At 39.7% G+C, this 23,852-nt stretch overlaps 1 protein-coding gene across 1 annotated transcript; it reads right to left on the minus strand.

Moving 5' to 3' along the window:
• Nucleotides 1–2,513: 2,513 nt before the first annotated feature.
• LOC306981920 (carboxypeptidase O-like) lies at nt 2,514–22,170 on the minus strand (the record flags this gene model as incomplete). Its single annotated transcript, XM_079581659.1, has 16 exons — nt 22,100–22,170; nt 21,452–21,491; nt 20,322–20,423; nt 20,093–20,194; nt 19,904–20,020; nt 19,586–19,679; nt 10,879–11,081; nt 10,728–10,812; nt 9,296–9,554; nt 6,569–6,608; nt 5,881–5,982; nt 5,000–5,116; nt 4,834–4,927; nt 3,814–4,016; nt 2,973–3,057; nt 2,514–2,776 (listed from the first exon to the last, which is right to left on the minus strand). Exons 1-16 carry the CDS (start codon nt 22,162–22,164, stop codon nt 2,514–2,516), a joined length of 1,971 nt encoding a protein of 656 aa, XP_079437785.1. The 5' UTR covers nt 22,165–22,170.
• Between the last annotated feature and the right edge of the window lie 1,682 nt (nt 22,171–23,852).

The raw sequence follows: 23,852 nt of genomic DNA on the forward strand, positions 1-23,852 counted from the left end.
CTGTTTTGTAAGATGGATGGGAAATAAATGTCTTTTTTTAAGGTTGCTGAGTTTGTTTTGCAGATAGAACAGCTTTTACAACAAAAAAAAAAAGCATTATGAGTCATGTATGTGTCAATTTAACAAAGGTTTTTCTCACTTTTGCTCACACACAATTGTAGCATCAAAAATATTGTGGTTAGGCATTCAATTTGACGTGCTGTGACCCGAATTAACTCTCTTTTAGTAATTTCTTACGCATTTTTTAACCCCTTAACTCCCACCTGAACCGAACACATTTTCTCCAGTTTGGCTTTACCCCAGTCCAAAAGCTTCTGGAAAAAAGCTGTGAAAATAGCAACAAAACTGAGACGAAAACGATGATGGAAATGTGACAAAAAAAGCGAGAAAACATTGACAAAAAGTGACGAAAAATTGATGAAGAAGTGGCAAAAATGTCACAAGAAATTAACAAAAAAATGTGACAAAAAATGACACAAAAAAAATGACAAATGTGATAAAAATTTGACAAAAAAATGTGACAAAAAATTGACAAAAAATGACACAAAAAAATACAAAAATGTGATAAAATTTGACCAAAAAAAAGAAAGAAAAAAAGGCAAAAATGTGATAGAAAAATGGATGAAAAAATGATAGAAAAAAAATCTGATGATGTGAGGAAAAAGATCCTCTCAGTTCAGGCGGGAGTTAAGAGGTTAATGTCATTAATCCATCAGTGTCCGAATTTTAAAACCATTATTTCTAAAAACAACCCATAACAAAGTGAGCACATTATTCTGGATCAAAATTGACTGAAAAAGCTTTGCCCAAATTGTGGATCCTGGGCTCCCTCTAGTAGCGTTAAAATGGACGTTTCGCCGAGCCCCGCCCCCCTTAGTTACTGTTGCTATGCCCGACAAACGATGGTGAAACAGATCAGATTGCCATGTGTGTCAGTGACCTTTTTTGGAGCAAAACCTCCGCGATATCCTCCAGTCATGCTCTTGCACTGCCAGGTAAGCACCCTCTTATTTATTTTAGTATTTATAAAAATAGGAACTTTTCTCCAGTGCATTTCTCCGGAGTGCTAACGTTAGCTAACGCTAGCTAAACCTACAGGTGCCACAATAACAATCAGCTACAGCCAGTTATCAGGACCGAGACAAAATACTCAGTACTTTTATCACAAATGGAGTGAGTATAAGTTCACCACCGCAGTTAAAGTTACAGCTCCAGTGCCAGTTTGTGTAAAGTTATGTGACTGTTAGTAGCTAGATATTAGCATGCTAAGGTGTTAGCCTTGCGGCCCTAGTCTTACCTTAGAGCAGACGTATGCTTGTTTATTTGGAGACATTTATCTGGGCGTCGCCGTCCACATTGTTTGGTCCATTGTAGGCAGTGTTCAGGTTGTGTTTTCGGCTTTGGAAAGGAAATGACTCCCCCAGACTCACTCTTGTGGTAACTAGTGTCTGATTCACATCCTCCACTGGCAGATGCTTCACCATTTTGCTTCTTCTTCTTTGTCTGGTGGTTTGGTGGTTAGCAGTATAAAAGTGCATCTGCTCCATGCTCATTGCTGCTATGTCCCATTATTTTGCATTGGAGGCCTGTGTCATGACGGACCTGGCTTCATAGTAACAGTTGCTAGGATGTCTGATTGGACAAGTACCGTTTTGGGGCGTGGTTTTGCAAAAGGTCATTTGACTAGAGGTTTAATGTGTTGATGACAGTTTAGGTCTGGTTTTGTGGTTCTCAAACTATACAATGTACCGTATTTTCCGGACAATAAGTCGCATTTCTTTATAGTTTGGCTGGGGGGGTGTCCAGGGGCGGATCGAGAGGGGTGGCCCGTGGCCTGGTCTTGCCACCACATTGATGTGATCTCTCACAACTGCTCTAGAAGCTACCTGGTGCTTACGCTCTCAGTTAGTATTTGTGACAGGACAAAGATGATTTAACTTTATCGCTAAATAAGGAGCCAGGGGCCAAGATGGCTCCCAACAAAAGTTAAAACTTTACCTGAGTTCGGAACCCCCTACTTATATTATGGACAAGGCTAGTATTTCTTTATAATTTTGAGAGGCTCAGCATGCATTTAAAGGAAAAATTGCAAGCAAGCAAAACTTGTGTACAACTGACGAAAATGAGACTTTGTTATCTATAAGATAAGATAAGATAAGATGAGATAAGATAATCCTTTATTGATCTCACAAAGGAGAAATTCACTTGTTACAGTCGGCGTTCAAGAAGATCACTCAGAGTTAATAAAGTGCAGCTGATACAGCTGATAATAAACCACACCAACATAGAGTGTTTTATTTAATTATATCTGTAGCATTTTGTGTGAAATTAAATCCACAATTCACCATTTTCCTCGACTGGGACGCCTCTAAAATGCAGCAAACTGCAGGAAAAATAGTCAATCAAGCCCCCCTTTATTAAAAAAAACAAACATACAAAAGACTTACAAAATTGTGGGGGCCCAGCCTTTGGGTTGAGTTGGTTCAGTCCAGTGTTTTAACTTTTTTACATTATCACACAAGCCATTTAGTGAGCACGGCGGCCAGCACAGTCGCCCACAGGGTCGCGGCGCCCGCAGCCGTCGCCCTGTTGAAGGCTTTGTCGTGAGCATGGGTGATGATGTGCAGGGCGCCGCTGTAGGCCTCCTCCACGGCCGGCTGGATCAGCTCCGGGGGCAGCTCGAACCCATGGGTGCCGTCGTCCCGCAGTTCAAAGATGAAGCAGTAGGGGATGCCCTGGAGCCGCGCCCAGTCGCTCGAGGTGCCTGAGACTTCATCTGACAGAGAGAGAAGAGAAGGTGGAATCAAACATAAAGGTGTCGGGCAGTGTAAAAGATCATGAGGCAAATTAGTAAAGCATCGTTTTTATATTGGACAACAAACAACTATTCAGTGTTTAACAGCGGCTGGAAGTCATATTGATATCACTAAACGTTTAAATATTGTCAGATCTGCAGTTTCTTTTGTACTTACAGAGAATGCTTGGATTAGTTCCCACATAGTACTTCATCCCGTGGACTTTCTCTATGGCCTCTGCGGCTGCCAGACCCACCTCCATCTGTGAAAGACCCACCACTTTAAGTTCTAAGACCTCAATATGGACAAATATAAGGTCATTCATGCTCTCTGTAAAGCCATACAATATCAATAACTTATTTAGATTTGATATATGATACGTGGCTCATGATTATCCTTACAATATGGCGATATAACACAATTTCTTAAAGGTGCACTTTGCAACTTTTTATGTTGACCGTTCAGTGACCGGGCGGCTGTGTGCATGGTGAGCTTAGCGCCTTTTTTTAAATTAAATCAACATAAAAACACAAGATACACTTACAATTAGTGCACCAACCCAAAGTCCTCAAAAACTACTTTAACAAATGCTGAATTATGAATATAGTTTTCTAGTAAATAATGATACAAAGACATGGGGACGAGCAAAGTGGTTCAACAGCCCATAAATACATTAAAAAAATGGAGAATGCTAACATGATGCTACATGTTGGCATCGTGCTAATGCTAACGGCTATCTACAACTGCCGTTTTTTGCTTCTACTGAACAATCTGCTGTGAGAAAATATCCATATGGACCCGATTTACGCTTAACTTTATTTGTCTATGATAAATAAGTTAATTCTGTTTTCCCCCTCGGCGAGGCCACGCCCCCTTCTATGACGAGATGCCGTCTGTATCTATGGATGGTCTCTCACATGTATCAATATCGGTATCGTGATGCAAAATATCACGATATATGACCAAGTCGATATATCGTGGCACCACTCATCTGAATAGGATTGTTTTGTTTCCTCACCAGGTCGTCCTGGTTGGGCGCGATGACCTCCGGGTGTCCGTACGGGATGAGCAGCATTTGTCCGTAGGAGTGGATGGTGAGGAAGGCCAGGACGTCCTTCGAGATGTTCCCCACAAAGTCACTCACGGCCTGGGCCTCGAGCTCTGACGTCGGCCCCCGTCCTCCATATGTACTGTCGCAGCAGTCGAAAGAGACGCCCACAGCTGCAAAGGTAAGAACAGCTGCTGCTACGACTGTGACTTCTACTCGAGTCGCTCCCAAAGGCTAGTTTTTGATCCCCTGGGTGCCCCGTCCCCAATCAGGCCGGTTGACAAGGGGGGGGCCCAGGAGGTACATTTAAACAAAATACCTGCTTTAATTGATCTATTTTCCATCTTGTACATGTTTTGTAGCCTGCCCATTCATTGAGCACAGTATACATATGTTTCCAATGACATCACGCATGGTTCCGGCGGCCATTTTGAATACCAAAGTAGAATTATGCAGTACTACAACATGTAACAATATCTCTACTGAGGGTGAAAATGAAAGACAATTGATAGACAGTGGCTTTTTTGTACTCATTTGTCGTTTGTCATGTCAACAGAGTCTCAGTCTGAGTCAGTGTTTAAGCTGCTCAAGACGTTAGCATGCTACCGGTTAGCAACTGTCAATGGCTTCAACAAAATAAACACGTGTGTCTCACATCTATGACACTGAGGAAATACTACAGTAACAGCTCTGACCTCTGACCTCTGTCACATGTTGTATCCAAGGCCAGATGATTGTGGTTCAGGGCTTTCTCTTGGAGAGGTCGGAGGTAAATGCTAACCAGTAACATGCTAACATCTTGAACAGATTAAACACTGACTCGCTGGTTTCTTCACATAAACGTGCGTCCCTGGAGCCGTGTTTTTACTGTGATAGTACATAAAAATAAGTAGTGCAAAATTCTACTTCGGTATTAAAAATGGCCGCCATAACAACAAAGGTCACATGACTGAAAGGGATGTATAGGAAGTTGATATTTAAGTCTCGTACTTCCCCAGTTGGCGTTGAAGTTCCTGTTGAGGTCTGTGCCGGTGCAGTTGCAGCCGGGCGGACCTGGAGACCTGTTCTTTCTCCACAAGCGAGTCTGAGACGAGGGACGCTCGGGTTAAGTCTGCATTTAGACGAATTTAAAAAGTCGATGTTTCTCGTAACTCACCAATGAGTCGAGCCAGCTGTGCGTGTACCCGTCCACATTGAGGACCGGGGTCACGTAGAAGTCCACGTTTTTCATCATCTGCTGCATTTTGGAGTCTGTCTTGTGCCTTTCAAGAATCTAAAATGTCAAATTAAACCCTTAACTCCCACCTGAACCGAGCACATTTTCTCCAGCTTTACCCAAATCCAAAAGCTTCTGGAAAAAAGGTGTGAAAATAGCAACAAAACTGAGACGAAAACAAGGATGAAAATGTGAAAAAAGTGAGAAAAAATTGAGAAAAAAATGACGAAAAATTGAGAAAAAAATGACGAAAAAGTGATAAGAATTTGACAAAAACATGCGAATAATTTGACGAAAAAGTGACAAAAAAGTGACCAAAAAATGGACAAAAAAATCTGAAAAATTGGACGAAAAAGTGACAAAAAAGTCATGAAAATTTGATGAAAAATGAGATGACTGCCCAACAAAAAAAGTGATAAAAAAAAATCTGATAATGTGAGGAAAAAGATCAATTTAGTTTTGTAGGTCTTAGCAGGATTTGGGCAAAGCTGAACTGGAGAAAATGCTCTCGGTTCAGGCGGGAGTTAAGATGTTAAACATAATATTGTCGAAGCATTGAATAATAATTATATGAAATTGTTGTGTTTGTACCGTTTTGACAAAATATTGGCAGAAAGCAGGACTGATCCACTCTCTAGCGTGGATGCCACAGTCCATCCAAATGATTTTCTTTTTGTCACCAGGCACACCAATCTGGAATAAATAAAGAAATGGTCTAAATGCACTCTCTGCCCCTTCTATTTTCTATCTATTTCGGCATAATACGGATCAAAATGTGGGTATAACTATTGCATTCATTTGTGTGATTCCAGAAGCGTCACCTTGAGGAGGTCGATGGTTCGATTCTCGTAGGTTTTCCCATATTCGACAATGCTCACTATGTCCTTGTTTGTGGCGGCCATGTCTGACTTCCACTTGGAGATCTGGAAACAAAACAACAATCTAATTTTAGTCGTGTTATATAACAATATATAACACGGTGTTCCTCAGGGATGAATACTATGGCCATTCAACTTAATGATTTACATGGATAAGCTCTTCCCCGAAGTCCAACCATGTTTTAAGCTGATGAAATTACATTAAAATTCTTAAATATAACAGTTGCAGACGGCTGAACTCTGACTCAATGTAGTACAAATTCCTTCCAAACTTAACTTATTTTCCAAATCTCGATGCATAATTAAGAACCTGTCGTCTGCTTTGATCTGCCCAGCATTTTTACTCATTAACCGTCCATTGTTGTGGGCCGTCCTTGGTCACTCAAGCCTTATTTGCTTTACAAAGGTCCTGTTGTGTCACTGTTGCTGTGATGGAAACATGCTGGAGCTTTCTGTATCTTATCATTCAGGCGTATGGCCTTTTTATGGCTTTAATTGAGTTATGGAGCATAAAACATTGGTTACACAACTATACAGATGTTCAATTGAATTACTTCACACACTTTCAGGTTATTACAGGTTATTTTTGAGGTGTATTTCTGTCTAGACTTGTTTTTGGAAAGGGACTTACCTCTTGGAAGCTGTGATACTTGAAGTAGTCATACTCCACTCTATTATTGAAAAGAAAGAAAAACTGTATTTTATATTATTTACATCAGTAGTTCTTGACTTGTGTAGCTTCAGGGCCCACCTTGTATCACGGCGAGCTACAACCCAACATTTTTAACCAATTACAGTACAAGGCATTTTCCTCAACCATACTTTTTGAAAAGACTGTTTATAGAGGGACTTTTTCTCTGAATAGTTAGAGAGAGCAGCTTAGCAAATAGCCTACAGCCTTTTGATAAACAGATGAATTAATGGTGCGTTCCAGGAAACTGGTAGCTGTTTTTTTTCCCACTTGAAAGTTACCAGTTACGACTTGAGAGCGTTCCAGGAGAATAATGTCGTATGTAACTAAAACTAATGCTACAACAGTTAGCTCATGCAATGCTAGCGTTATATGAACATTTCTTCAAACCGGATCTAATTCCAAACATGTGACGTTATGTTAAAGCTGTGACCATAAGTAACGTTCACTTCACTGATGCAGTGGTTTTGTTACAGTTTTAACATTAGCGGCGCTGCTCCACTGGGGGCGCCATTACTGTCTTCATCTCGTATAAGAACTCGTAGCAGTCTTCAGGTTTACATGTTGTAATTACCTGTTCAAGCGGCATTTTTTCAAGTGGGAAGTGGTTAATTTACCAGTTGCCTGGAATGCACCATAAGCCCCTGGGCTTAAAGTGACTCAAGAACCACAAGAGCCGTTAGCCTCTAGTTAGCGGCGAGTTAGCAACATTAGCCTGTCGTCTTGGAAAACACTGCAGATGCAGCGCGAGGTACAGTGAACAGAACATTTAACCCCAGTACACGCTCTGATTTAGGGAGTTTAAAGTAAAAGTTTAAAGTCAGCTCTATGTTCACCTGTCAATGCATCCATGGACACGCCCCGGACTCTCTCACTGAACTCCTCGCTCCTCCGCCCATAACCATTACCCATTTCTGTTCCCTTTTGAACATTTTAACTTTGGATTTGTGTGTGCTTTAAAGGGGCTAGATGCAAGTTAATCATTTTATGCTCACTACTGCCACCTCGGGTCTTATGCGTTACTGCAGCTTCTATATTAAGCTCGTGCATGACGGCACTTCAGACCCTTTTTGAGTGACAGTGCAGGATTCTACACATTAGAACATGGCTGGAACATGTAGGGGAGGAAAATACTTAGTTTCAGCAATTTTAAACTCTGTATAGTCCCTTTAATTGCCATTGGTTGCCACTTTTGCTGTAGCACTATTTTCATGTAAAGTGCGTTACAAATTAAAGGTATTATTATTATGTGGAATATCGTATTTCCACTGAAGAATTCTCCAGTTTGTTGCTCTTTACTCTCCTCCTGTAGGATAGTTCTGCGCTGCACTGAAGTGGTATTGGTTTCTGGTTTCTTAGAATGCAACACTGCAGCATGAAATATCTGAAGAATCATCCATCCAATTTGCTTAGAGTCAAAAACATATAGGAATTGTACACATTTGCAGTTGTTGTCAGGACTCACCTGTTCTCGGCCAAAGCCGTGCAGAGAAGAAACGTGGTTAAAGCCAGTGTCCGGCGCATGATGGAGACGGAAACGAGTCTGACGTCTGAACAACTCTTTTAGGTCACAGGTAAACCAGCAATATTCACAAGAGAGTTTACCGATCCGTGTAGCAAATGTATAAATGCACACAATAATTTTTTCTCATCTCAGTTACTGTACAACCTTTTTGTAACAGGCAACAACCACAATAACCCGAAATGATTTACAATTGAGCATGAAAATATTTGCCTCAGAGAAGATTATCCGTTTCTGTCCTCGTCCCGTCAGCAGGAACAGAACGAGATCTGCCGACTTTTAAAAGGAAAGCCTGTCTTACAATAAGAAGCAGCGTTGTTGGGATCATTACTCATCATGAAAGGAAGTTTTAAAAAAGGGAACTAGCTGTTAATCTCTGCCCCACTTTAGCCCCAACTTGTTTCACGGGGAGCAAAAAATGTACAATATTCTTTCTTCAGACGAGATGAACTCAAAATAACGCATGTATTTCTAGCCAGACATTTTTTAACATTTACATTACTCAGTTACTGCAAAAAGTTGTCTTTACCTTTTAAATGAAAATGTTTAAACTTTGAACATAGTAATAAATAGCCATTGAAATGTATTGTTTGTACTGTTATATATTTTTTCAGGGATTGAAAAGATCAAGGTCATGTTTGTTTTTTAATGTCATTCTTTATTGAGCAAAAAAATATGATAAAAAACATGGCAAAGATTTTTAAGACAATAAAACAATTCTTTTAAAATATGACTTCTGTGTTAAAGGGACTATACAGAGTTATAAATGTTAAAATCAAGTATTTTCCTCCCCCTGCATGTTCCAACAATGTCCTAAGGTTTCTGACCAAAGTGCTGAAAGTGTTTTTTTTGTTTTATAGCCGAATCCCTGCCCTGCGAGTTCCTGTTTATACCAGGGCTGTGGAATTGCAAAAGATTGGCAAAATGAGGTGATGCAATATCCGCATGGCAAGAAGTCAAGAGGAAGGGAATCTCATTTGTAAAGCACTTTTCACATGATAAAACACGAGGGAAGAGACTTTCATTCACTCCACTGCTTAGTAAATCCTGCTGTGCCACATTTGCTGGTGATATCACATAAACGTGCGTCTCTGGGGCCTTGTTTATACTGTTATAAGCAATGATTACGATTGCATTACATTTACGCTAAGCATTTCGTGAGCACGGCGGCCAGCACGGTCGCCCACAGGGTCGCGGCGCCCGCAGCCGTCGCCCCGTTGAAGGCTTTGTCGTGAGCGTGGGTGATGATGTGCAGGGCGCCGCTGTAGGCCTCCTCCACGGCCGGCTGGATCAGCTCCGGGGGCAGCACGAACCCATGGGTGCCGTTGTCCCGCAGTTCAAAGGTGAAGCTGTAGGGGATGCCCTGGAGCCGCGCCCAGTCGCCAGACGAGCCCGAGAATTCATCTGACGGAGAGAGAAGGGAAGGTTTTGGTCGGGTTGTGTAAAACTTCATGAGCAGGCAAATTATTGGATATATTGGACAAGAAAGAACCATTCAGCATGCCCTGAGGAAGGCCTAGAGCCGAAACGCGTTGGCAATTTTACCTAATCTAACCATGTTTAAATAAAGGCTTTTTAATATTTCTACTTTTGGAGTGCCTCAGTTTGTTTGATTTCTTTTAAACAACCATTCAGTGTTTAACCTCTTAACTCCCGCCTGAACCGAGACGATCTTTTTCCTCATGTCAACAGATTTGTTTTCCATAATTTTTTGTTGGGTATTCAACTCGTTTTTGTCAATTTTTTGTCATTTTTTGTCACATTTTTGTCATTTTTTCGTGCATTTTTTTGTATTTTTTTTGGTCAAATTTTTAGTACATTTTTGTAATTTTTTTTAACATTTCTGTAAATTTTTTATCAAATTTTTGTCATTTTTTGTCACATTTTTGTCATTTTTTTGTCCAATTTTTATCACATTTTTGTCATTTTTTCGTCAATTTTTTGTATTTTTTTGGTCAAATTTTTAGCACATTTTTGTAATTTTTTTGTCACATTTCTGTCATTTTTTGGTCAAATTTTTATCACATTTTTATCACATTTTTGTAAATTTTTTTGTCACATTTCTGTCATTTTTTAAATCAAAATTTTGTCATTTTTTGTCACATTTTTGTCATTTTTTTGGTCCAATTTTTATCACATTTTTGTCACATTTTTGTCATTTTTTTGGTCCAATTTTTATCACATTTTTGTCATTTTTTGTCACATTTCTGTCATTTTTTAAATCAAAATTTTGTCATTTTTTTGTCACATTTTTGTAATTTTTTTTGTGACATTTTTGTAATTTTTTCGTTTCATTCATTTTTGTGACATTTTTGCCACTTTTTCATAAATTTTTGGTCACTTTTTTGTCAATGTTTTCTCACTTTTTTGTCACATTTCCATCATTGTTTTCGTCTCAGTTTTGTTGCTATTTTCACAGCTTTCTTCCAGAAGCTTTTGGACTGGGGTAAAGCCAAACTGGAGAAAATGTGCTCGGTTCAGGTGGGACGTAAGGGGTTAACGGTGGTTGGAGGTCATATTGATGTCCGGTAACATTTAACTCTTAAATGTCAGATCTGCAGTTTCTTTTGTACTTACAGAGAATCTTTGGACCAGTTCCCACTTTGTACTTCATCCCGTGGACTTTCTCTATGGCCTCTGCGGCTGCCAGACCCACCTCCATCTGTGAAAGGCATGTATCAATATCGGTATCGTGATTAATCTGAATAGGATTGTTTTGTTTCCTCACCAGGTCGTCCTGGTTGGGCGCGATGACCTCCGGGTGTCCGTACGGGATGAGCAGCATTTGTCCGTAGGAGTGGATGGTGAGGAAGGCCAGGACGTCCTTCGAGATCTTCCCCACAAAGTCACTCACGGCCTGGGCCTCGAGCTCCGACGCCGGCCCCCGTCCTGCGTATGTGATGTCGCAGCAGTCGAACGAGACGCCCACAGCTGCAAAGGAAAGGACAACAGGTAAGTTCAACTGCTGCACTGACTTCTATAAATAATAAATGTGATTATTGCTACTGCAGCTTCTGATAATTAATCCAGTCACTCCAGGCCCGCCTTATCCAACGGGCTAGCAGGGGCTGGAGCCCAGGGGCCTACTATTGTCAAGGGCCTATCAGAATTAAAGAAAAAAGGAAAAAGAAAAGATGATTCGTCGATTTCCATGTCAATCACTTCACTTCACGCTGTGTACCTGGAGTAGGCTTCTTGGCCCAGAGGGCCTATCAGATATAATCGAATTCCATGATATTGTAATTTGTTTGTTTTACCTGTCAATCACATACTGCAGCGTCAACTGACCAATTGGCTAGAATTTGTCATCGCATCGCATTGATACTATGACAAATTACAACCAATCCAAGCGCATAGAAAGACGTAACTTATGTACGTAACGCATCTGTTCACTTTCACACTTCTTGATGGCGACTCGTAGCGAGGGACAGAAATGTCAGGGAAGGAAAAGTTTGAGAGCGGTGCACAGAAAAGAAAGACGCAAAAGGAGAAGGAGCGTCGTGATAAAGAGCTGATGAGCCATATGCCCAAGCTAACGGGCTTTTTAAAATCAACACCCAGAGGTGGAACCAGCGCCGCGGACGCAGGCACCTCCACAAGCCTCGGCGAACTGACACCCGCAGCCGCTGCAGCAGCGCCCCTGACACGGGAGGCGCAGGCCGCAGCTGACAGCGAGAGCGAAGAGGAGACTGTTGGCTCTCAATCCGGTGAGGAGGAGCTGCTAGAGGAGGTGCCACTGCCTTCCCCGTAGAGCCAACCCAGCCTTCAACCAGTAGCTATGCAGCTGCCATTTCACCGCTACGCCCAGACGAGTCGGGGGGGGGGAGAGCGCGGACCAGTTAGGAGCAGAGAAAATAGGCGCCGCTGAAGCAGACACTCCTCCCGCAGCACGAGGAGGAGTGGAAGAGGACTCGAACATTGTGGACCCTTTTAACTCAGACCCTGTTCGATGGCTGGGGAGCGGTCCTTTTCAAAGCTTTCATTGGTAAAATCTCGCCTGAGGTCAGGGATGCACCAAGAGAGACTTAGCCATCTTTCACTGATGTCACTTGAAAATGACATCGTTCGTGACTTGGACTTTACAGACATAATTAAAGACTTCTCAGCCAGAAAGTCAAGAAAAATACCTTTTTAAGATGTATAGCTATGCTCATTTTTATTATTTCTGCCATATTTTTGAAGCATGTTTTCTGTTTGCAAGAGACAGTCTGTTTTAGTTGAGTTGTAGTTTAAAAAAAAAAAAATTGTATTAAAGATAGAGATTTTGATACACATTGCAAGATGTCATTTAACATTTATTTTTGACACATGTAGGAGTTGCAGGTTGGGTTTTTTATGGGATTTAGGGTTAGGGTTTGCGCTGAGGGGGGGCCTACAATTCTGTTCAAGCCCCGGGGCCTATGGGTAGGTTAAGGCGGGCCTGAGTCACTCCCAAAGGCTAGTTTTTGATCCCATGGGTGCCCCAGGTTGTCCCAAGAGAGGATAACCGGGTAATTTGCCCCAGGCCCCTGGAGCTACAGCAGTGGTTCACAATGCTTTTTGTCTTGCCTTTTATTTCTACTCCAAATACCTCCTACCTCGAGGATCTTGACAATATTCAAAGTGACCAGCTTCAATATTTAATAGTGTGTTGTGTTCAAAATGAAGATAAAATACTCTCAAAATCAAGTCCTTTACAGAAAGTCTACTAGTTCTGCTTTCTTTTTTATTTTATTTTATTTATTACTTTATTTTTAAAGAAGTTTTCCAAATAAAAAAGAACAAAGAACACAACTCTTACACTCGGCAGAAATCTACATTGAATATTCTTTGTTTACAGATTCAACAGGGGTACAATTTGCATATTAAACATTTTGAAAATATTTTGTCCATTTGTCCCACCTCGAGAAATAAAGTTTAGCCTGTAGCCTCAGCATAAAAGTCAATCTTTCCATTTGGTGGGTCTCCTCAACCACCTTCAGCCAGTCTTCGACCGTTGGTGAAGCATCTTGAAGCCATTTCCTTGTAATTGCCTTTTTCGCTGTGACAATTAAAATTTGTATTAAATATTTATCCTTGGTTGTCAAGTCCACCGGAAGATCTCCAAAGTATAATACTAACATTGTTTGAGGAATCCTAAAACCTACAATTTCTTCTATTTTTTGACCAACTTCAGTCCAAAAAAGTCTTAATTTTGTGCAAGACCAAAAAATGTGAGTGTGATGTGCTTCCTCCTCTCCACAGCCCCTCCAGCATGATGAACTACGTGAGTTAATACCCATTTGTTGCTTAGGGGTCACAAAGAAACGTATCATATTTTTCCAGCAAAATTCACGCCAGTAAGCTGAACTCGACGTAGAGTAAACGGTTTCACAAATATTATCCCATTGATCATTAGTTATGTCGAACTTCATTTCTTTCTCCCATCTTTTTTTAATATAATCTGTTGAGTACCCTCTACTGTTAATCAGATTTTTGTATAGTTTGGATATAGTCGATTTACTTCCTTTGGAGTAAGTTTGTGTAATTAAATTAATTATTTCGTTTAGTTTTGGGGTATCTATTTTTTGCAATTTTGATGATAAATACTGCCTTAATTGTAGATATCTGAAGAAATCGTTTGATTCCAAGTTATATTTCCTCTGACATATTTGAAAACTTGGGACAGCCTTCTTGTCCAATATCCTACAATAAGCTGTAATCCCATTCTGTACCAAGTGTTTAAATCGTGAATCTATTTGGTTTGGCTTAAATTCTTTATCAAATGCTGCCCATCTAAGTACCCATGTCTGATTTGATAGTTTTAGTTCTTTTACAACTTGGAACCATGTTGATAACGTAAAAAATGCAATTGGAGTAAGTTCCTTTTGATAAATTGACATAAGTTTCTGATCACCAATAAAGGCTTGCACTGGAATGTTACCACAAGCGCTCTCCAATTCCTTCCACCTAGCCCCACAAGATTTATCACACCACTGTACAAGTGGCTTAAGTTGGGCTGCTAGATAGTAATCACGGAGGTTTGGTAATGACAATCCACCTTTTTCTTTGTGAACGGTCAATGTATTGTATTTAACTCGAGGTTTTTGTCCTTTCCAAATAAATCGGGAAATATGTTTGTCCCAGTCATGAAACTGAGAAGGTGGGACTTTAATAGGAAGTGACATAAACAAATATAACAATCTGGGCAGTATGGACATTTTTATAACTTCAATTCTTGAGTTAAAATTTAATATACTTATTGCCCATTTTGTGAGGTCTTCTTTGATCTTTTTATTCACATTCTCATAATTTTTCTTGTACAGGTCGTCAGCAGAATGTGTCAACCACACACCCAAATATTTTATTGCTTTTTGAGACCAGTTACAGGGTAATTTCCCACTAAGATTTGCTGGAGGGCTATAATTAAAAGTCATAATTTGTGTTTTACCTATGTTTAATCTATATCCTGAATACCTGCCAAATGAGTCGAGCAAATGTAGAAGTGTCAAGATAGATTGATCTGGATTAGAAAGATATAAAAGAACGTCATCTGCATACAATGCTATTTTATGCTGTCTTGAATTTATAGTTATTCCTTGTATATCTTGGTTTTCCCTTATTGCTTGAGCCAATGGCTCAATATACAAAGCAAATAACGCTGGCGACAAAGGACATCCTTGCCGTGTTGATCTCCCTAGCCTTATACAGTTTGTTAAACGGCCGTTTATTTTAACTCTTGCTGTGGGTGCAGAATATAATGTCCTAATACTGTTAATTGAAGTATCTGAGAAGCCGAATCTTTCTAGAACCAGAAATAAGTAACTCCAATTTACACAATCAAACGCTTTTTCGGCGTCCAAACTTAGCAACACTGCGTTATGTTTATTGTTGTGGATGTTATTAATTATGTGAAGAGAACGTCTTATATTGTCTTGGGTTTGCCGACCAGCGACAAACCCAGTTTGATCCTCATCAATTAAATCTGTAATGAAAGAATTTAACCTATTGGCCATAATAGATGCATATAGTTTATAATCTTGGTTTAAAATCGAAATTGGTCTATATGAACTACATAATGTTTTATCTTTTCCCTCCTTAGGTATTATGGTTATAATGGCTTCTGACCAAGAAGGCGGCATTTTATTGTTTTGATGTGTCCAATTAAGTGATTTTAAGAGAACAGGAAATAATACTTCTTGAAATGTTTTGTACCATTCTGCTGGTAGGCCATCAGTGCCTGGCGTTTTATTATTTTTTAATTTTTTCAAAGTTGTTTCTAGTTCTTTTATGTCAATTTGTTTAGTTAAGCGTTCATTCTGTTGTGTCCCTATTGATGGTAAATCTAATGAATTAAGAAATTCTTTTATGTTTTCTGCATTAGTTTGTTCAGGCTGTGTATATAACGTCTCGTAGTATGTCTGAAATGCATTGTCAATTCCATCCAAATCTTTTTCGAGTGACCCAGTTTGTGGATTAATTACTGAACAGATTGAATGTTGAATTTGTTTTTGGCGTATTCTACGAGCAAGTAATTTGGTAGCTTTTGGACCGGTTTCATAATATGACTGTTTTAAGAATTTGTATTTTTTGTCTTCTTCTTCTTTATATAAATCTGAAATTTGATTTCTTATTTTCTTAATTTCCGCTAAAACCTGATTAGTGGGAGTCTTAATATGCTCCATTTCCAAATCTTTCAATGATTTGTCCAGGTCCCCAAGCCGTCTTTCTTTCTCTTTCTTTATTGCCGAGCTAAGTGATATGAATTTTCCTCTAATAAATGCTTTCAAAGTATCCCACAGAATGTTAGGATCAACCTGTCCATTGTCATTTACTTCTAGAAAAAAATCTATTTCTGCTTTTATTTCATTGACAACGTTCTTATTATTAAGTAGACTAGTATTTAGCCTCCATATTGTCCTCTTTGGTCTCGTATCTAAGTAAAGGCTTAAATATATTGGTGAGTGGTCTGACAAACCCCTAGTACCAATTTCGCAACTTCTTATTCTGTGCCTGTCATTTAAAAACATAAAAAAGAAATCAATTCTTGAGTATACTGCATGAGGGGGAGAAAAATATGTATAATCTCTCTCTGTCGGATGTACCTCTCGCCAAACGTCAAGCAAGCCAGAGTCAATCAAACCCTGTCTAAGCAATTTACTCTGTGGCGTAATTATCCTTTTATTGTTAGATGTATCGTTTTTGTGCATGACTGTATTAAAATCACCTGCACATATTAATACCCCTTGTGTTTCAGAGGATATTATTTCAAGAATTTTTTTCAAACAATTTGAGCCGCAATCTGGAGGGAGGTAGACAGAAAGAAGGGTTGCGAGTTTACCCTCTATTTTGCATTGTACCAGGACATATCTGCCTTCACTATCCTTTATTTGTTTAATGCATTCAAAATGCAAAGAATTGTGTATTAACACTGCCACTCCTCTTTTATGACTGGTCTTAAATGAGCTATGAAAAGTATTATTAAAACCAAATTTCTTTAACTTTTCATGCTCAGTTTGAGAAAGATGAGTTTCTTGCAGAAACATAATTTTTATTTTTTCTTTCTTTATCCAAGACATTACTCTACTCCTTTTGACAGGATTATTGAGTCCGTTTACGTTCCATGAGGCTACTCTATAATTATCCCTGTTCATTCCAGATATCACAATTACACATGCCGAGTGTAAGAAACAACTTGAAACAAAAAAACAATAACAAACACAAAAACAAAAACAGAACTTCCACCCATAGGGTATTATTAAACCCTGTCATCCCACACCCTAACTGTCCAATGTGGGAGAAAAAAAAAACCCTCTTGAAGTAGAGGGGCTCCCTCTCTGCAATAAGCAAAGTTCCTCTTCCTGAGCAAGAGCAATCAAAAAACAAAAACAAAACAAACAAAAAAAACCTTCCCCATCCCAATCAGAATTACAGTAATAGCGGAGTGTCCAAGTAGTAACATACATATTTAAGAGCAAATTAACCATTTTTAGGATTATAAATCAAACGAACAGACCTGATTATGTCGTATACTAACACATCTGGCTTTTTACCATCTAGTATTCAACTCGGGTGTTTTATACTTGATCCCGGTGGAATTCCCGGAGCCTTCCGCGCACCCGTTCGGAGTGCGTTTCATCCGTCCTGTCCCAATGTGCGCCTTCGGTGAGAATTTGCTCCCAATCCACGCCAGCAACAGGTCGCGGTGCTTCCACAGGGTAGCCTCTCTTCATCATTTCACTTGCCACCTCTGTCGCGTTTTTGTACAGGCAAGGTCCGTCGTCCCAGTGAATCCTCATCCGGCCAGGGTATGGTGTTTGAAAACGTATTTTTGCTTCCTTGAGAATCTTCTTCATGTCTTTGTATTCTTTCAGCTTGTTGTAAATCTCAGTTGGCATGTCGTGAGCAAATGAAATCACCTTCCCGTCGTAAACAATTTTCTTCGCCCAGGCCTTTCTCAAGACTTTATTCTTAACGTCAAATCTCTGAAAATTGATCAGAATGGATCTTGGGGCTGTATGTTCGTCTTTGGGTTTCGGTGCTAATGAGCGGTGCGCACGCTGTATCTGTAGGTCTACGTCCTCTCCGATGACGAGTTCTTTCTTCAGGAAATGGTTAACAAAAGTCACCATATCATCCTTCTCGCTCCCTTCTCTTATCCCGTATATACGGATATTATTCCGCCGGGACCTCCCCTCCAACTCAGTCATCTTAGCCTGAAGCGATTTCTGCTGGCCAAGGCAATGGAGTAGTGCCTCCCTCATATCCATGTTCACGGTTTCAAGCTCGTTTACTCGCTGTTCGGCCTCAGTTAATCTTGTCCCTTGGTTTCGCACGTCCACAGTCACATTCTGTAGTTTTTGATTCATCTCAGATTTCAGGCTAGCCAGCTCTTGTTTAAGTTCGTCTTTCATTTCACTTATGTTGTTCGACAACGACATGATAGCTTGGGCCGTTGTTAGCTCCTCGTCCTCCTCGGTTAGCTCCGTTGAGCTAGCACCGTCTTCGATGTCTTCTTGGTCGGTATTTGCTTCATTTTTATTTTTGGCAGTCCTCCGATGTTTTCTTTTCCCCTTTCCACTCATTATGATCAAATTTGAGAGTTAGAGTAGCGTTTTTCTCGAGTTACGTGGAGTTTTCGTACTTCTGATTGGGAAAGGTAAAAAGTTAATCCGCCATCTTGGACCGCTCCCGGAAACTCCCTCTGCTTTCTTTTTTAATCTGACATAATTCAAAGTACCTCCTGCCGAGCGGTCAGGTCCCCGTCAGGCGATTTGGCACTCAAGGCAAGATTGAACTTTAATCATGATGTTAATTTATTAATTTCCATTTATATTTTGTGTGTTTCTCTAGCCCACATGCACTAAGCCTTTATCTGAAAGGGCATTCTATAGTCTTTTTTTTTGCTGACATTTAAGAGTTTATTGTTGTTATATTATATGATGATTCATTTAAAGGGGGGGTATTATGCAAAATGGACTTTTTCAAGCTTTACATCATGTTATTATGTCATTCCCTCATTAAAAACATGCCTGAAGTGTTGCCTTGGCACATTCACGTATTTTTGAGTCATCTGTAAAAACTCTGGCCATTTTAGGGATAGCTTTGCCTGAGTCCTCCTAGGAACGCCCCCACCTCCTGGAGACGCCTCCGAGCTTTCGTCACCAGCCGAGTAACCAACCACTGCTCCTCAGCAGAACCCCCTCCCCACTGATGCCACAGACAGCGTGTGGAGGGGGCGTGTCGGAAAGAGACAGAGGTTCTTAAAGAGACAGAGGCCTATTTCAGGACATTCACTACAGACATTTTGAGAGAGCAATTTTATACAAGGCAGTTATTCTAATTTACTGCATTGACAGACCAACAGAAGGTTTGGTCATCATTGTAGTGTGATATAGACTGGTGCTATGTGATTGAAAAAGGCAGAATACCCCTCTTTAAAAAAAACAATCTGTACATTTACAATCATGAAATCCAGTTATATTGGAGGAGGAACCTCTACTTCTGAAGTATATTTACAAATTTTCACTGCGATGGTACACTGCTCCCTGGAAGTGGAGAACGACCAGGGAAAGCTTTGAAAGCTTAACATTTCTAGATTCCAACACAAAAGTCACACTTTCTGTTCCAGTTATGTTGAAAATGTTGTAGGTGGCGGCAGCATTGGCCTCGTTGGGTTCAAAAATTAGCAGATGGGCCCTGGCAACCGTACCCCTGACCTCGGGGGCCCATCAACGAACACTTTTTCTATGAAAATAAAGTACATAATTGAAAGTGGGGGACCCATGTGATACATTCTTGCCCTGGACCCCCAATAGTCTATATATATATAACATTATAGTTCATATTAATGGCTATAAGTTGTACATTTAAACAAAACACCTGCTTTAATTGATCTATTTTCCATCTTGTACATGTTTTGTAGCATTGCCCATTCATTGAACACAGTATAAGAAGGTAATATTTAAGTTTCGTACTTCCCCAGTTGGCGTTGAAGTTCCTGTTGAGGTCTGTGCCAGTGCAGTTGCAGCCAGGCGGACCTGGAGACCTGTTCTTCCTCCACAAGCGAGTCTGAGACGAGGACAGTCGGGTTAAGTCTGCATTTAGTCCCTGAACATGCAGCTAATTCCTTGTAAACACTGTCCCATTAGTCCGTTCATTTTACAAACCGAGATTTAATTTCCTCTCGATAATAGCCTTCCGTCCCTTTCCTCTTAAAATCCAATTATATTAGTAACCACTCAATCAAGACAAAATAGAAAAGCAAATTTAAAAAGATGTTTCTCGTATCTCACCGATGAGTCGAGCCAGGTGTGCGTGTACCCGTCCACATTGAGGACCGGGGTCACGTAGAAGTCCAGGTTTTTCATCATCTGCTGCATTTTAGAGTCCGTCTTGTGCCTTTCAAGAATCTAAAACGTCAAATTAAACACAATATTGTCAAAGCATTGAATAATAATTATATGAAATTGTTGTGTTTGTACCGTTTTGACGAAATATTGGCAGAAAGCAGGACTGATCCACTCCCTAGCGTGGATCCCACAGTCCATCCAAATGATTTTCTTTTTGTCACCGGGCACACCAATCTGGAGTAAATAAAGAAAAGGTCTAAATTCACCTTCTATTTTCCATCTATTTCAGCTTCAACTCTCCTCCGCTCCACCCTTTATGGCATTGCTCACGTCTCTGCCTATTAATTTCCAAAAGCTTTACCTTGAGGAGGTCGATGGTTCGATTTTCGTAGGTTTTCCCATATTCGACAATGCTCACTGTGTCCTTGTTTGCGGCGGCCAGGTCTGACTTCCACTTGGAGATCTGGAAACAAAACATGATTTTAGGCATGTTTTATAACAATAATCATGTGTAGCGTCCCCCAGGGACAAATACTAGGGCCATTCAACTTAATGACTCAGATCAGCCGTTCCCCAAAGTCCAAGCAGTGTCACTACATTGAAAACTGTAGAAGGTATTGAAGAGTAATATCTATTGTTATATTTTGGTATGGATTTCAAAACAAAGGCTCAGACCTAAAAAATAAAGGTTGTAGTAAGTTGCCAGTATAATAATTGGTAAATGGTGTAAATTTGGTGCCACTACAGTAAAAAATGTAGAAGGTATTGAAGATTATCCACAAATTGTCATATTTGTGCATACATTTCAAAATAAAGGCTCAGACCTAAAAAATAAAGTTTTAACTTTATGAAATGACATCATTAAAAAGAACTATTACAGTGCCCTAAATACTTACTGAAAACACAAAAACAACCTGATTTTAGCTGTATTATATAACAATATTCATGTGTGGGGTTCCTCAGGGATGAATAGGGCCATTCAACTTTATGGTTCACTTAGATCAGCTGTTCCCTAAATTCCATCCATGCTTTAACTTTATGAAATCACATGAAAGTCATTAAAAAGAACTGTTACAGCGGGCTAAGCATTGATTCAAAGTAGTACATTCAAAAATACACGTATAAATGAATTTCTAAATTAGATTTTCAACACTTGATGCATAATTAGGAACCTGTCGTCTGCTTTGATCTGCCCAGCATTTTTACTCATTAACCATCCATTGTTGTGGGCTGTCCTTGGGTCACTCAAACCTTATTTGCTTTACCAAGGTCCTGTTGTGTCACTTTTGTGATGGAAACATCCTGGAGCTTTCTGTATCTTATCATTCAGGCGTATGGCCTTTTTATGGTTTTGATTGAGTTATGGAGCATAAAAGATTGGTTACATAACTATGCAGATGTTCAATTGAATTACTTCACACACTTTCAGGTTATTACAGGTTATTTTCGAGGTGTATTTCTGTCTAGACTTGGTTTGGAAAAGGTCCTTACCTCTTGGAAGCTGTGATACTTGAAGTAGTCATACTCCTGTCTGATATCGAAAAGAAAGAAAAGCTTATTTTTTTTATTATTTAACCCCTTTTAACTCCCACCTGAACCGAGCACATTTTCTCCAGCTTTACCCCTGGAAAAAAGGTGTGAAAATAGCAACAAAACTGAGACGAAAACAAGTATGAAAATGTGAAAAAAGTGAGAAAAAAGTGACAAAAAATGTACAAAAAAAATTACAAAAATGGACAAAAATTTGACAAAAAAGTGAGAAAAAATAGACGAAAAATTAAGAAAAAATGGACGAAAAAGTGACAAAAAATCGACAAGAAAGTGATAAGAATTTGACAAAAAAATGCCAATAATCTGACGAAAAAGTGACAAAAAAATTGACAAAAAAAATCGACATTTGAAAAAAAGTGACAAAAAAGTCACAAAAATTTGACAAAAATGAGATGACTGCCCAACAAAAAAAGTGATGAAAACAATTCTGATGATGTGAGGAAAAAGATCAATTTAGTTTTGTAGGTCTTTCAATTGAGGCGTTACACTGGCCTACAGGATTTGGGTAAAGCTGAACTGGAGAAAATGCTCTCGGTTCAGGCGGGAATCAAGACAAGCTCTAGTTATTACTGTGAGTTTCCCCCTCACCTGTTCCCCGCTGCAGCCAAAGCGCCGCACAGTAGAAACGCCGTTAAAGCCAGTGTCCGGTGCATGATGGAAACAAAGAGTCTGACGCCTGAACAAGTGTTTTATAAGAACATCCAGAGTCATAAAACAACACCTTTGGGCTCGCAGATCAATAAGTAACAATAAGTAAGTCGTTAATAAGTAACCTCCCAGTATGGTTTGTCTCTTTTAGTCTCTGTGAATCGAATTGCTCAAAACTATAGATAAGATTGCGTCGCTTTCAAACGTCAGCATCGAAAAATCTGATAAATACGCCAGAGGAATGTATTTCATAATCTTTTTACTGTTGTCGTAATCCTTCATTAAAGTCCCATGATAAACAGGTAAACCTTCAATATTCACAAGAACAGCCAACTTTACAATCTATATATTTACCATTCCATGCAGCAAATGTATGCAGTGATTTTCTCTCATCTTAGTTACTGTATAACTTTTTTATAGGCAAGGCAAGGCAAGTTTATTTGTAGAGCACAATTCATACACAAGGCAATTCAAAGTGCTTCACAGTTGCATAAATACAAGAAAACAAATAGAATCAATAAAAAACATCAACATAAAATTAATCAATTACAGTAAAAGCAAGAGTGCAGATAAAATACTTTCAGTCATATGCATCGGTAAAAAGAACTGTTTTCAGCCTGGATTTGAACATTGTCAGAGTTGAGGCCTGTCTCACATCCTCGTGAAGACTGTTCCAGATTTTAGCTGCATGAAACTGAAACGCAGCCTCACCGTGTTTATTATTGACTCTGGGAACCACCAGGAGACCCCTCCCTGAAGTTCTCAGGGCCCGAGATGGTTCATACGGCTCTAACATTTCAGAGATGTACTTTGGTGCTAAACCATGAAAAGACTTGTAGACAAGCAGAGCTGTTTTAAAGTCTCTTCTCTGAGTGACAGGAAGCCAGTGCAGAGACCGGAGCACTGGACTAATATGGTCGTATTTCCTGGTTCTTGTCAGGACTCGAGCAGCAGCGTTCTGGATGTACTGTAGTTGTCTGATAGCTCGTTTAGAGAGGCCAGTGAGCAGCCGTTACAGTAGTCTAACCTGCTGGAGACAAATGCATGGATAAGTCTCTCTAAGTCTGGTTTTGACACTATTCCTCTGATCTTAGCAATGTTTTTCAGATGGTAAAAAGCTGATGATGTTATGGCTTTGATGTGGCTGTTTAAGTTCAGGTCTGAGTCCATGATTACTCCTAGATTTCTAACCTGATTTTTTGGTTTTAGAGAGAGAGACTCAAGGTGACTGACAACACTTTGTCTTTGTGCCTGTGGGCCAAAAACAATGATCTCAGTTTTGTCTGAGTTTAGCTGGAGAACGTATAACGGGCAACAGCAATTACCCAGAATGATCTACAATTGAGCATAAAAATATTTGCCTCTGAGAAGAACCGAGAATGTACAGCAACAAAAAAATACATATATAAAAATACATTTACAACTACTGATACTGAGTTAGGCCTCCCTCTGGTAGCATTACATTTGCTGGGAAATTGACAAATGTCCAAACAAAACCCTGCTTAGAACCTTAGAACCTGAAATTAAGTTCTAGTTTAGACCTACTTTTGTCTGCCTTAGAGCCAGTTTGAACTATATTGTGTCCTGTTTGGTTTACACCTCCTTTAATTACTTTTGTTTTGACCCAATTTCAGACTTAAAGGGGCTCGATGCAAGTTGGCCATTTTGTACTCACTACTGCCACCTCAAGTCA

Source organism: Gobius niger, assembly GCF_951799975.1.
Source record: "Gobius niger genome assembly, chromosome: 23".
Lineage (NCBI taxonomy): Eukaryota > Metazoa > Chordata > Actinopteri > Gobiiformes > Gobiidae > Gobius > Gobius niger.